Below are 16,124 nucleotides of genomic sequence, written 5' to 3'. Positions count from 1 at the left end.
CCAAAACATGGTGCGAAAATCCTAATACACGTCCCACATTCAAACACAGTAGTAAAGTCTAAGTAACCAACATCAGCCACAACAAAGTTTAAAGTTACAGTATAATTTCAAACAAACTCTTAAATCATAAAATGTAAGTCCCATTGCTTGGATTATCATCCTTGTCTATAAACCCTAGGTCTCTTTCGCATATAGTCAGTCACCAAATCTCTGAGCCGCTTCAGTAACAGTTGCCTATCAAATCCAACCTACCAATGCAAAAAGATTATCAGAAAATAGCAAAAAATAAACAAAGAACAGCAAATGTTTGGCTAATAGTAGATTTTACATATCAGGTAGATAAAAGTAATTAAAGAACACTCATAATATGCAAACCAACAGCAAGTTAAAATCCAAAATAATAGAGTTAGTACCTTACCTTTAACAATAATAACCACATTCGAAAACAGTTCATTCAGCAGTTACACGCCGCCTCTTTCCATAATCAGCATCCCTAGCCCTAGACCTATGCTCATCCTCGTGATCCAATCTCGCCTTCCCGTGGGTCCGAGAAGACCGACCCTGGTCACGGTCCCACTCATCATCATATTCTGGCTCAACCTCCCTGTACCTATGATGATCAGCATATCTGTCCCTTTCTTCCCTATGGCGATCCCTACCACGGTCCCACGATCGTTCACGAACCCGATCCCGATCTCGGTCACGTGACCGATGCCTTCTTTCCGGCCACTCGTTTTCATGAACCACATCTTTGTCTCTTGGCAAGTCTCGTTCGTATCCGGGATCGCGATCTCTATCCTTTTCACCACACTGTTGATCAGACCCGGCTTCTTCACCGTAACTAGACTCACCACGACCACCATGTTCATCACCGGTCCACTCGGGCATATTCGAATCAGACCACATTCCCATGTTGGGCCCATCCACTCTGCCGCCTGGCATCATACCCATTCCCCTACTGAAGAACGCAGGGTTAACATGAGGCGCCAACCCGGGTAATCCAACATTCCCAACAGGCGGGAAAGACGGCATCATACCCGAGAACGGAGGCGTGGGTCCGCCAGGAAAAGCTCCATACCCTCCCATTCGGCCTCCAAAAGACGGGTCAAACCCCATTGGGCCTCCAAACTGCGGCCCATACCCATTCATACCCCGCCCACCTCTACCCATCCCTCGGCCCCCCATACCCTGCGCATTACCCCTACCCCAATTCCCTCTTCCATACCCCCGGTTGTTATCACCGCCAGCTGGCATATTGTTCCCGCCTGGGGGATCTCCCGGGCCCCGCTTGGCTTGAGTCAACTGCTGGTTTTTATTAACCTGCGCCTCTCCCATTCGTTTAACACTATACGGCGAAGCAAAGGCAACAACACACGGACGGCCATTAAAGACGTGGGCGTTCATTCCCTCTTTGCAGGCCGTGGCGGCTGCAGGATCATAAAACTCAACCTGGCAGTAGCCTTTGGATTTCCCGCTAGCTTTCTCATCAAAGAACTTAATCTCCTTGACATGACCATACTTGCAGAGCTGGGATTCCAGGTCCGCATCCGTGGTCCACCAATGCAAATCTCCCACAAACAAAATCGTTCCTCCACCATTCCCTCCAGACCCACCCGTTAACATCACCATTACCCGAATTCCCTGTATTGTTATTATTAGTGAAAGTTTGAGTTTGAGTTTGAGGTAATTCAAGTCTAGCCTCAAACTTGCTATCAACCGCGGAGGAACTAACTCCAACTTGTTGTCCACTTCATTCTTATTAAGCCCTAAATCCTCCTGGTCATTCTTCCTAACAGAGTGAAGAAAACCCTCACCGACATTAACATTAACATCGTTATAGAGATCCTCGTAATCGTCATCCTCTTCTTCGCCTAAGAAAGCCGAGATGGCTTCGTGGTTTTCATCCATGGTAGGGTTTATTTTGATACTATTATTGAACCAAGTAATCATCAATTGAGATGATAAATGAAACCCTAGATTGATTTTCTGCAGGTTCTGAATTAGAGAGGATGACTGACTGAGTTTTTTCTTTTTTGTTTTTTTTTACCAGTGATTTAATTAAACTGGCCTCGACTCTAGTCTCGTCTCTTCTCTTGTCGTGACTAGCTTTACAAACTTTCAACAACGGGTAAGAGGCCCGGAGGTGAAAAAAAAACCCTCAAAAACAAACCACATTTTTACTCGGTAATACATAAAAACCGAATTCAGGTTTTTCAAATACCCGATCTCTATCTAAAATTATCAAAAAATACATGAAAAAAAGTGCAGCTCTATAAAAAACCAAATCTATACCCATAATTAGAGTATTCAAAAACCTGGTTTTGTACATGACCCGAACCCGATGCACAGGGTATGGTTTTTAGAGACAATACTGCGACTCGAACCCGACCTGGGAATTGCCAATACCCGATTTTCTAATACCCGGTCTTACCCGAACCCGGTTCCATACCCAGAACTAGAAACTGTCGTAGAAAAACTCGATCTGTGCACCTTAAGAGTGGACACTGCCCGTATACATACCGTAACTATACCCGCATCCGATTGTACATGTATCAAATATCAATAAAAATAAGTAATGATACATGTACCGAATTTATTGGTTCGGTATGGATATGTTAATGTCGGTATGGATACAAATTGGGACTTAAAGATTTTTGATTAAAAATTAGTTTAACAAAAATGAATTAAAGTATATATAAAGTATCTGATGTTTGTTAGTTGAACAACGATTTGTAGATAAATAATTATATTTTATTAATATAATCTTAAATAACAATAATAATAACAATTTATGATTAAATGTTTTTTACAATAATTAATTAATTTATTAATTAATTAACTTAAATGTTTTACATGAATTATTTTAAAGAAATTATAGATATTAGTTTATGTTGAAATAAAATAAAATAAACAATAGTTAATTTACTCAATTAATTATTTAGAGAAATCATGTATATTAGTTTATATTATAAGAAATCTTTAAATATAACCATTTAGTATATATCATCATATTTAAAAGAAAAGCTTTATAAGTTTATGATGATTAACGGATCATAACATTTAGATAACATTGATATTTGTTCTTGCAAAATAACAATGTTTGACATAATATTTAGAAAATCAAAGTGTTTGTCTTTGATATCCATGATCATTATGATTCTTAAAACCAAAATATAAGATTTTTATGATAAAAGTACCATGATCATGAAGAACAACTTATGGCATTCAAGGTAAAATCAAAACAAAATTTATAAAATGCATGTAATCATAAACCTTACTTGTTAATGTTCTCAAGCTTAAGAAAAAAATGTATTGATGCGTGAAAATAATGGAGTATTAGTCCTTTTATAGTAAAATTATAGAGTTGTTATGACTTATAGAATTTATGAAAATTAATCATATTTAATATATGAAAAACAAAATTAAAATGAATTAAAAGGTTTTCAAAGTGTTTAAGTACCCTTTTAATAAATTTTATTTAATTAAAACATTTATTGGTTTATTTGTATTATTTAACAAAGCAACATATGAAAAAGATGGTAGTATAATAATCCAAGATTTATTATATTGATTTGCATGGGAAAAGTTAATGAATAAATTATCTTGATTGATTATGAATGTTTTAAATGAGCATGCAATACTACAAGTGTGGTGAAAAGTATAATTGTATAGAAATGAAACGAAAATTGAGATTTATTAATAATATTATATAAATAAGGACAAAACCGATGGATGAAGAAAGAAAAATACAAGAAAGAAGTTTCTCCGACTAGTTGAGTGGCACTTTCATCACTATGCTGAAAAGATAAAGAAGAGGGAACGTGATAGATGTCATATTTGATTTATTCATTAAGTTACATGGACTTTTAAAATTTACTTTATGTCCTATTTGATATATTAATTAATAGTTACATGGCTTTTTGAGGTTTATTTTCTGACAACAAAAGTATAATTTAATTTGTTAAAAGTGTTCTATAGAGGTTTTATTTGAAAAATCAATGTCATGCCTCCTTTGTGCAAAACCTAAAAAGAAAAATAAGACATCTTAAAACATATAATTTCTTTTGGGTGTTTATTCTTTACATTTTATTTAATTTCATCATTTTTTTAATTATTAGATTATATGTGTTTGTTATACTTACGTCCACATAAAAACCTTAAAATAATATTGATCGATATAATGTCTAGCCATTTAATCGATCAAGTGGTTGTATAACAACCAAAAATACATATATTGTATATACATTTATGCAAGCAGGAATTATATTTTATGTACTTTGTATATGACCCGACCCAATCGAAATGGTTGAACCCAACCCAAAAAGAATTTATATACCAATTTGGCGTGACTCGAATGGCTGAACCGGAATGACTTTTTTTTATATATATAATTGAGCACCGACCCAAAAATTTTTCGACCCATATGAAATTTTTTCTGAGTCTGCCACTGTTAATAACCATGAATTTGTATGTTTAGTTTGAGATTAGAATAAGTAAATGAATACAATTGGAGAATGAGTACTTAGAACTAACAATAAAATAAAGATTTTTAGAAGTTAAGATAGAGAAAAATGTTCAAATGGAAAATTAATTTCAATTTTGAAAGTTAATAGTTGTATGAAAAACAAAAATGTTAACATTTTTTTAATCTCTAATATCAACATATCAACTTTAAAAAACAAAAAAACTCATAATATTAACAGATCAACCTACTTTTTAACATGATGTATTCGGGTTGACTAATATTTACATCTAGGGGCTCTCGTTACCTACATATACGTGCACGCCATTGTGATTTTCAATTAGCGCTTAAATTACAAGTGGGCTGGAGCAACATGCTCTTCCCCGAATTAGTGGAGACACTTTGTTCCAACCATGCTTCAAGTTTCATGCCATGGCTTTTTAACTTCTAGCGCTTTCTCGCACTCCTCGAATCATGTTGAGATTCATATTTTTTATGGCAAGAAGCCTCTACATGTGTTTTTTTTAGTTTATGGAGTCTTGATTGGGCTTATTTAAGTGAAGATCATATTAGGCCCATGAAGATCACAAAAGGTGGCTATATTGTCGGGCCTAATATTTTATTATTAACTCATTTTGTTTCTTGTTATATAAGCTAGTAACTATAATATGTAATCTATATAATCATGATTTGTACTATGCAATTTCTCACGAGTGAGGCAGATAACAATAAAAGAATCACATTGGTTGTTGCTCATGGATATAAGTAAGGTTACAAAAGTCGTTAGGCAGACCCTAGGCGGCCGACATGGGAGTTTGGTGTACTCGAGGAGTACTCGGAGAGTACTCGGACATGGTAAATACAAAGAAAATTAATTTTTAGATATTATATATATGTCAAATATCATAAATTTACTAATATTTATAATAAAATAAGTAAATATCAATATAAATAAGAGAAATACATTTTTAAATAATAAATTATTCTAAAAATTGTTAGCCATTTAGTAAAAAATTATATTTATTCTTTAATATTACATTTAATATTACAGATATACGAGTTGTGCTTTATTTTTTAAGGAAAAATTGGTTCAAGTTCACCGACTAGATGTGATTCTGACTGAGGTTGACCACCTTTAGTCAGTTCTTAGAAACTAGGCGGAATTAAAGAAACTTGCCTCGGTGACAAACCTTGTAGCGAGTACTCGACCTTGGAAACCTACTTTTACAACATTGGATGTAAGTCACCTTAATCGAACCACATATATCTTGCATGTTCATCTTTGTTCTTATTTTCTTTTTCAATATTGTCCTTGCTCGTGTAAACTGTGTGATAATCGAATCCCTAACATGCTTTAATTGCTTTGGACCTTCATGAGCATCCGTGATCAAGTGCGACAACTTCTACAATTTGATAGTTTGCTCATTTAGTCTTCTCAATCTCCAACGATTCAATGTGTGGTGCTTGTTATCCTTGTGAGATTCACAATACTTCTTTGTATCTATATTAGATTTGGGTTTAACAAAGATGAGTTATATGAACTTAATGTTATTTGTAGAGAGGATTGATGGAAAAACGTGCTGAATTAATGCCATTTAATGATACTGTAACTTAAGTAAGATAAAAGGTTACACCGAGAGCAACGACAAATCGATGATTGTTTAATAGTTAAAATATCTGACATGAAACACATCAAGTAGTTGATTGTTTAATAGTCATTGACCTTTCTTTGGATTAAAATTAGGTTGTCTAGTAAGTTTTTGTCTTGGAGTGATTGGTGTAATTTCTTGTTCTAGCTATTGTGTTACGTTGGGCTCGTAGCGTCTTGCTAGGCTCGTGCCATTTTAATGAAAGTTATCATTTGAAAAAAAAAACTTGACTTGAATTTGAAATTGGTGTAACTAAATACCAACTCATTTTACAATTTCACATTTTCCTCGAGTACACCACATCTTGGAATTCTTGGTGTAATTTCTCATTTTACAATATACATTGTTAACAATCATTTATGGGCCGGTTTCGGTTAATTGTCCAATGTATTTTTACATTTTCTTTCACTTTGTTCAAGTTGAAATTGGTTCTGTTAAGCGTGTTCCAAGCTCAATTATAAAGTTTCGAAGATGATACACACCGGTTTCAAACTTGGTTATGGTATTCCAAACCAAGTTATAGCTAGTTAAGAGGTATAAAGACTGACAGGTATAGGACCTGAAAAAACATAAACATACATGTTTGATTCAATTAAGGGGGTGTTAAATTTTCTTATTTTCATCAACTTATAACTTATAAACTTTTTGAAAGTTTAATAAGATGTATAAGGTGTTTAGCAAACTATAAGGTCTTATGGATTTTATCTAATGGAGAAGGCACACAAAGGGGTTTTGAAAAGTTAGAATATGTAACTTATTAACTTAATGAGTTTAATTTACCTATTACACCCCCTAACCCTCAAAACCTATTACCCCATTCTGAAAAAGAGTGTCCTCATTTTGGTTTCCCCCAGCATATAAACTAATCCAAACATTCTTTAAAAACTTCTTTTAAAAAGTTCATAAGTTAATAAGTCTTTTAACAAAAGTTCTTTTTCACTTAAATAAGCAATCCCTCACACTCTAACCGTAATCATAACCGTAACAAAATGGTTCGGTTAATCATAAGCACTACCCGATCCACTGTTTGAGTTCAAATGCGCGCTTAAGTTGAGTAATAATAATTGGAAAACAATACTGCTCTCGTTAACGGATGATCCAGTGAACATGACGACGTTGGAGAAGCTGTTGGTTCAACTCTTCAACTGGAAGGACTCCATTATCGAACAATTGCAGAAGCATGCCGATTCATACACACAGCAACTAGCTTCCAGACTTGTAATCGACGGCATTACACCTCCTCCGTGGCTTCTCAGCCCTAGATCTTCCAATCCCAATGGTACGCTTCCAGATTTTCTAATCAACTGCTAAGTACATATCGTCTGTTCATTTCCGTAGTTATTGGTGTTACGTAATTGACATTCACTACGTTGCGATCTGAAGCTTTCGTGTCATATAGATTTGCGAATAATCACTCGTAAGTTTACAACTAGCCGTTTATGAATAGAAAAAACTAAGTCGTTTAAATATAACATTCGTAAAAGTCGAATCAAGGTCCCGAGTGTAAAACATAAATGTAGGTCCTTTCCCGTTAGTACCAACTGTCACACCCCATCTTAGGCCTAGGAGCGTGACTCATTAGTTGGTACCACAATTGTAAATAAATCAGAGTTACGGGTTATTAGCGGAAGACTTTATGAAACATGTGGATTTAAAGTTAAAATATTTACATTACAAAAGACGAGACGAAAGTCTCGTTTAGATTTACTTGTTTATAAGTTTAACCAAAAACATCATATTTAATATTTAAACAAAATATCCAAGCCATCGGATTCTTGAGCCCTTCGTCCTTCAAGCTATAATCTTGGTTACCTGCAAAATATTAGAAAATACGTCAGCAATGAATGCTGGTGAATATGCTGACGCTAAAATATTTTCTTTTACTTTGTCACCCCTCGAGGGTTACGCAAGCCTCGGCCCATCTTGGCTTAGGAATAACAAAGTTAAAACAATATCATTATAAACTCGAGTCTCTACACTAGGTCACCCCAGCAAAACACCGCAACGTTTCGACATACTTAGGTACCATAAATATACACATGGTCAGTCTCACTCGAACGTACTTAGGTCCAGCCCATCGTGGCCGGAGGTCGTGACCAAGCGTGGTGCGATGTGCCCACCGCATTTAACCACATGTGTAAGGATCCAGACAAACGTATACTACAGCCTGAGGGCTAGGCTTTTACTCTTATTCATAATGTTTTTAGAGACACCTAGTCTTATGTAAAAATTTTCATATAACAAGTTGACTCGTTTGAAAACAAGTTTGTAAAAGTGGGCGTATTCACCTTTTCGCTTTGGGATCGACTTCAAACACCGTCCGAGGGTCTCTCCCTTGCTATCTCGCACCTATAGTACGAGTATAACCATTTGTTAGTCGGATATACAATCCAGCTTAAGACCTTTAGTCTTATTTTATAAATTCCACCTCGATGAACCTTTAGTTCATAAATCTCTTTTTACTTGAAAACCTTTAGTTTAAAAGTAAATTTTTAAACCTTTTAGTTTATTTATAAAACCCGACGTTTCTTCTTTTCTAAGAATCGTATTCTTTTTCTTTATTATTTAAGAATACATATTATTACTTAAATAATAATTTCATAACAAAGAGTATATATTACACACATATATAATATTCATATTCTATCTTTACTCTTTTCTTTGTTATGTTTTCTTTTCTTTTATCGAGGTATCGAGTATAATATCGACTTAAGGCTTAAGCCCTTAATATAATATTATATTCATTTGACATTACGCCTAACCTTGTTGGCGTTTTGGAACCCTAAGGATTCGAGAAGCACTCCCACGACGCTTGATTTCTTTTGCCTCCTTGATCAACACTTCCTTTTGTACGCCAAACGAAACCACCAATCTTTATCACTCGTTGGCACGCTTCTCGAGGCACCAACACTTCACGGCACGCACTCCGAGATGATCGTCGGGACGTCGGAATAATATCACCTTCTTGATATACACGTCGTCGGGAAATGGCACGAGTATCGAGGTATGGCACGTTTATCGAGGAATCGGGGTACGTTTATCGGTATGGATCGAGGACACGAACTTCGAGGTGTAGAGAGATGTTAGAGAGATAAAGAGTAACTGGTTTTGGTGTGGGTTGGAATGAGTCCCGTGGCCTTCTATTTATAGCCAAAATTTGGATCCTGTCGCGGTACGCGACGGCCTCCTTGGCACCTGTCGCGTATCGCAACGTAGGCCAAGACAGTCACCATATAGGTCTACCACGTGGCAGACGGTGTTGCACGTGTTGACATGTGGCGAACGATGTGCCACATGTTGCCACGTGTCGGGACACGTGGCGTAAGGTGTGCCACGTGTGGACGCGTGGCAGTCTTGTGCCAGAGGTGTCAGGCCACGTCATCGCGTATCGCGATGACGTAAGTTAACAACGATCGCGTATCGCTGTTGACTTCTTTTAGAAGCGTTGACCAAGCCCCATCGCGGTACGCGATGAGCTTGTCTTTTGCCCCGTCGCGTAGCGCGATAGAACAAGAAAACTGATTTTTCCTTTTAAACCCTAAGGTTTGGAAATTTGGCAAATTTGGTATCTTGAATTTGTTTCTTGACATTTTTGGCTCGAAATTCCCGTGATGTTACACCAACCAATGTACTCGGATTGGGGTCCCTTTTCCACTCGAAACATGGTCCTGAGTGCAAAGGAGGGCGCATGATCATATTTATCAAAGAAATCCATGCACGTAATGTTGATCAAGTAATAAGTAAGCACATAAGTCCATGATATGAATTGCAGGTTTGTAAATGAATAAGCAAACAATTAATTTGATAGGATATATATATGCTACCCCCCAAAATGTGTAAAAACGTTAAAAATGGAGGGGGATGTGAGAAACTCACCTTGAAAATGAGAAATGATAGTTTGAACGATTCGAACAAACGAGGCGAAGAATCAAGATGAATTATCCTTGTAACAACTCGGATTTTCATATGATATATTAAATACCAATACTCGACCCATTTTCGTGATCGGGAAATTTAATCAATAAAAACGCCGCAATTTATCGAGTTATTATTTTATTATTATTATTTATCATATATATTTGATTTATCAAAATAACTTTTAATTATATTCATTTTACACCATAAAATTTTAGTTTAACCCATTTGTGTTTCCATCCTTAAAGTTTAAGGGCCTCTTTGCAATTCTGATTATTTAATAATTTAATATATCCATGATCATTATGATTCTTAAAACCAAAATATAAAATTTTTATGATAAAAGTACCATGATAATGAAGAACAACTTATGACATTCAAGGTAAAATCAAAACAAAAGTTATAAAATGCATGTAATCATAAAACTTACTTGTTAGTGTTCTCAAGCTTAAGAAATGAATGTATTGATGTGTGAAAATAATGAAGGATTAATTCTCTTTTATAGTGAAATTATAGAGTTGTCATGACTTATAGAATTTATGAAAATTAATCATATTTAATATATGAAAAACAAAATTAAAATGGTTTAAAAGGTTTTCAAAGTGTTTAACTCTTTTAATAAATTTTATTTAATTAAAACATTTATTGGTTTATTTGTATTAGTTAAAAAAACAACATATGGAAAATATGGTAATAATAATAATCCACGATTTATTCTATTGATTTGCATGAGAAAAGTTCATGAATAAATTATCTTGACTATGAATGTTTTAAATGAGCATGCAATACTGCAAGGGTGGTGAAAAGTATAATTGCGTAGAAATAATCACATAAAATATATGAAACGAAAATTGAGATTAATTAATAATATTATAAAAATATTATATAAATAAGGACAAAACCGATGGATGAAGAAAGAAGTTTCTCCGGCTAGTTGAGCGGCACTTTCATCACTATGTTGGAAAGATAAAGAAGAGGGAACGTTATAGGTGTCATATTTGATTTATTCATTAAGTTACATGGGATTATAAAATTTACTTTATGTCATATTTGATCTATTGATTATAGTTACATGGCTTTTTGAGGTTTATTTTCTAACCCAGTTAAAAAGCTAACAATAAAAGTAAAATTTAATTTATTGGAAGTGTTCTATAGAGGTTTTATTTGAAAAATCAACGTCATGTCTCCTTTGTGCAAAACCTGAAAAGAAAAATAAGACATCTTAAAACATATAATTTTTTAGGTTGTTTATTGTTTACATTTTATTTAATTTCATCATCTTTTTTAATTATTAGATTATATGTGTTTGTTATACTTACGTTCACATAAAAACCTTAAAACAAATATTGATCGGTATAATGTCTAGCAATTTAATCGATCAAGTGGTTGTATAACAACCAAAAAAATATACATTATATATACATTTATGCAAGCAAGAATTATGTTTTATGTATTTTGTAAATGATCTGACCCATCGGAATGGTTGAACCCGACCCAAAAAAAATTTATATACCAATTTGACGCGACCCAAATGGTCGAACCGGAACGACTTTTTTTTATATAATTGAGCACTGACTCAAAAAATTTCCGAACCTATAAAAATTTTTTCTGAGTCCGTCACTTTTAATAACCATAAATTTGTATACTTAGTTTGAGATTAGAATAAGTAAATGAATACAATTGAAGAGTGAGTACTTAGAACTAACAATAAAATAAAGATTTTTAGAAGTTAAGATAGTATAAATGTTCACATGGAAAATTAATTTCAAATTTGAAAGTTAATAGTTGTATAAAAAATAAAAATTTTAACATCTTTTTAATCTCTAATATCAACATATTAATATCTATAATATATATAAACGAAGATCCAAAAATCTTAGGTGTCGCGATATAGTCGCTCCCCTTTTTTTGGAGTCACCAGATTTGCTTGATTTTTAAATGGAGACTTCTCATGCATTTGACCCGAATTCATGGGTATGGATCTTACCAAACTCATATATTCCTTAAACGAGTTATAGCATCTCATTAAATAAAAAGTTATTCTCACCAAATTAATGATGTAAAAATTCTATAAAATAGGATACACTAAAAATTAATATCTTATTTATTTTAAAAAAGATATATATATATTATTTAAATTAAAAAAACCAATTTTATAGTAAAAAAAATAAACGGGTCTTGGGTCTCATCAACCATACGTATATTATTAATTTTCATAAATATTGTTTATAATTAAAAAAACCAATTTTATAGTAGAAAAAAATAAACGGGTCTTGGGTCTCATCAAAACCATATAGCTTTTAAACCGGGTTATAACATCTCATTTATTTGTGAAACAATTTATCATCAAACCATAAGTATATTATTAACTTTGATACAATAAAAAAAATATAAATTCAAAAAATAAATAAATATTAAAACAAACAATATAAACCAACCCCACGGGGGATAAAAACTAGTTATATATATATATATATATTAAAAATTATAATTAAAAGGCATTCACAAGCCCTCCCACAGGTGTCACTATTCATTCATTTTACAAGTGAAAAAGCTTTCAATACTTACTTTCAATGCACACCCATACATACAATCAATACAGACATGCATTACACACATGGTTCACCGTCTTCAACCACCACCATCTAGAAACCCTCTCTCTCAATGACGTGTCTCCCACCGTAACATTCCTCCCGTTTACGTAATGATGCCGGGTTCCATTTAAAAATCCCTAGGTGGCGTTACGACGGGGGCGGTGGTGACGTTGTCGTGCTTTGCAGATGTCTCTGGTGTGGGAGATTCTGTCATCGAACGTTTTGATTGTTTAAGGCGGTGACTCCGATTTTGACTGTTGCCGGGTTCTATTTTGGAACCCTAGGCGACGATGTTGTCCGCTGGGTCCGATTTCTACTGTCACCGGCTTCCATTTTGGAACCCTAGGTGACGTTAGAAAAGTTATGGGTATCGCTAATTACAAGGACTAAGAGACTGGTAATACAAGTTGATTATTGTTTCTAATCTTATTTGGTTGATTCGTTTGACTGGCCACTTATTGGCAGTTGTAAGCATGTGAAATCAACTGTTCACACACCTGTTTTCTTTGTGGTTAAGTGCATCAACTGTTTTGTTATCGTTTTCTGTCGCTCTGTGATGGTGTGTGTGTGTTACCCGGTGATGATGATGGCCCGCTACTTGGCATGGCAACTTTGGTTGCAGCCGTGGCGGCACTGAGCCTTGCTTTGTTAGTGATGGCAAAGACAAACTATGTATCTAAACCTCTTTGTTGTTTTGTAAAGACTATTATGATGCGTTTCGATTTATTTCACAGTTTGATTATATAAATTTGATAACAGTTCAGCTTTTGCATGAAGGGCATTTTGTTACTTTGATTTGGCTGGTCTTCAAAACTTTTAAAGGGGTTATTTTATTTTTTGTTGTCTTATTTTATGTTATGTTCTTTGAGTTGAAGTAGAATTGTTTTTTCCCATGGTTGGAAACTGGATCATTGTTTGCATGTCATTGTGTTTGCTTTTAGCTATAAAGATTAGTGTGTGGTGCTCTAATTATGACGCATGTTCAAGTTGACCAAAAGTCTGCTTCTTTTGTCTTTGATTAGCTCGCAGCAGAGGCTAATTGAATTGACTTAGATGTTGAATCTTTTTCACAATTTAAAGTTGTATCTTTCTTTCGTGGGTGAATGTTTGTTTTTATTTCTACATTCTAATGGGTGTTATACTATAATTCTGACTTTTAGCTTGACCTGTATGCAAATGGCCAAAGGTCGTCTTTTTTAACTTTTATCTTGGATCAGCTTAGAGACTCTATTTTACTGTTATAACCCCTTATTTTTTTTTTACTTTTAACGCTCCATTATTAATTTTATTTAAGGTTTCACCCCACTACAACGCGTGTGGGTCATAGCTTCTTGAAGGAATTGATATGTATCTGAGTCTATGTTGTCTTGGATTAGCAACTGAGATGGCTTGGTTGTCCATGTGAAAGGAAGGCCGCCTAATTACAAATCTAATGGCGTTCATTTTTAGTTGTGATGATGTTTCGCTCATAGGCATGGCAACTTATGTTGCAGCCATGGTGCAGAGCTGAGCCTATTGTGATTCCACCACTCCGGATCAGTTTTATGGCTATGATGATGTTCGGTTTTGGCGTAGCAATGCATGTTGTAGCCATGATACCAACCTGAGCCTCGACTTAAAATTACTTTTTAATTGTGTCATCGTATTCATTTATGACTGTGACGCTTATGGTGCGAATGTTTCTGCTGATCTGTGTAATTTGAGCTGGACATATACTATGGTTTTTGGTCTTTGGTTTATATGTTACATATATAGAGTACTATGATGATAAACATGAATCTTTTCACGGGTTTTTTGAAACAAAACTATGATAATCTATATCTTGGGAGGGCATGAACCAAGGCCTTTGTTCAAAAGCTTGGTGCAGTTTTTATATCTGTTGGCTGCGGCGTCTCGCACATCATTTTGAAGTTTGAAGGTTAGTAACTAACTTTCTATTAGTAGTCTTTATTGTCATCATGTTATTGATGATTAATATGTTTTCTGTTGAGTTGCAGTAGTATATAAAAGTGTTGTAGAAGATGTTTGTTAACTGATGATTTTGTGTTCTTCCAAAAAGTCAAAAGGGAAAAAGAAGATACATTGGAGGTAAATGAAACAAAATAATTTTCCATGTTTACATATTGAGCCCGTATAATGTTATTAAATTGATCGGACATATACTATGGTTTTGTCTTGAAGCAAGAGGAAGCTGAGTCAAATCTCCAGATTATACATGAGTTTTGGCATTACTTAGAAGGCAAAAACTCAAAACAATTAAATGAGATGAGGTGAATTTATTTTATTTGTCGTTTTATCTATTGCACATAATACTCTTAACTATTGTTTCAACATGTGCTCTTATATTCTTCTTCAGGTAGGAAGCTGTTATGTCATTGTTCAAGTAAGTTTTTTTTTTTGTCCTTTATAATTCCAGTAAATATTTAAAGGAACTATATTGCTAATCATTTAATAATTTGTTGTTGCTTGAAAGTTTAACTGACTGAATCACTACACTTCTGCAGTTTTTTGCTGCAAAGACGAAGTGTCCCATTAGCTATCGGTTGACTAGCGTTGTGATTATAGACACAGCCAACACAACGTGCAGGTTATAAAATTTTTTGGTTTGATATTGTTATCGTCTGTATTTTTTCTTTTCGTTTATGTTTTGAATTGCGTTCAAATTATAACTTTGAATATCACGCATCATTGTTTTTTATTTTGTTTATGCTTTGTAAAATAACAAGTACATGATACAATTTAGTTTTGTGTAGCTGGCATAAATCTAATCCTAAAGTGTGTTTTTTTGGTCTAATTGTGTAACTTTACACTTGCCTGAGTTTACTCTTTGTCTAACATACTATACAACGACCCGCGCAACGCGCGAGTTCTTAATTGCTCAGGTGTTGGTAGACGACCTCGAAAGGGTGGGCGAGGTGGTTAACCTACTGTTGATGGGTTTCTGTTTGGAAACCCTAGGTGACGGTGATTGGTAACGGCGGTGGTCCGATGACCGTGAAAACCTTTAATTGCAGAAGCGCGCTAGAACTGCTGTGGTTATGTTCTATCTCATCTTCTGAACTGATGTGATTACCTCTAAAGATGCAATGTTTAATGCCTGATGTCTTGCTGTTTGCGATGTTTGATTTTGTATTGTTTGAGGTTAATTGTTGTGTTTTGTGCTTGGCTTTATTGTTTCTTCGAGTTACCACTTGCTTTATGGCTGTGATGATGCTCCGTTTTTTGGCGTGACAACATCTGTTGCAGCCATTGTGCGGACCTGAGCCTCATGTAGGCGGTGAACTTGCATTATTTGTGTTTTCATGAAATTACATTATGTTGGCAACGAAATGGAATATTTTGCTAAGAACGTGCGGGGGGTGCGGTGCCTTGCGTCTATTTTGTGACGTTAGATGTGTGCACATGAGGTGTTCGATGAAATGTGCCTCTCCCTTCGTTTGGGTTTAACAAATACAGTGATGGTTTTCTGAGCCTAGGTACGCTGCACATAAGGTGTTTGACGGT

At 34.6% G+C, this 16,124-nt stretch overlaps 1 protein-coding gene and 1 long non-coding RNA gene across 2 annotated transcripts; one reads left to right on the top strand and one right to left on the bottom strand.

Moving 5' to 3' along the window:
* Positions 1–448: 448 nt before the first annotated feature.
* LOC143628143 (uncharacterized) lies at positions 449–1,908 on the bottom strand. Its single transcript, XM_077097805.1, has one exon. The coding sequence runs from the start codon at positions 1,906–1,908 to the stop codon at positions 451–453; it is 1,458 nt and encodes a 485-aa protein (XP_076953920.1). The 3' UTR covers positions 449–450.
* Positions 1,909–13,112: 11,204 nt separating this feature from the next.
* On the top strand, positions 13,113–15,311 carry LOC143628147 (uncharacterized). The gene is made up of 3 exons (XR_013152708.1): positions 13,113–14,538; positions 14,618–14,708; positions 14,802–15,311. It is a non-coding gene; the product is annotated as an uncharacterized LOC143628147 (long non-coding RNA).
* The last annotated feature ends 813 nt before the right edge of the window (positions 15,312–16,124 follow it).

Source organism: Bidens hawaiensis, unplaced genomic scaffold (assembly GCF_021521415.1).
Source record: "Bidens hawaiensis isolate Kalapana, Puna unplaced genomic scaffold, B.hawaiensis_p1.1 tig00004818_1, whole genome shotgun sequence".
NCBI classification, from domain to species: domain Eukaryota; kingdom Viridiplantae; phylum Streptophyta; class Magnoliopsida; order Asterales; family Asteraceae; genus Bidens; species Bidens hawaiensis.
The sequence above is the reverse complement of the archived record's forward strand: the minus strand, read 5'-3'. Positions and strand labels throughout refer to the sequence as shown.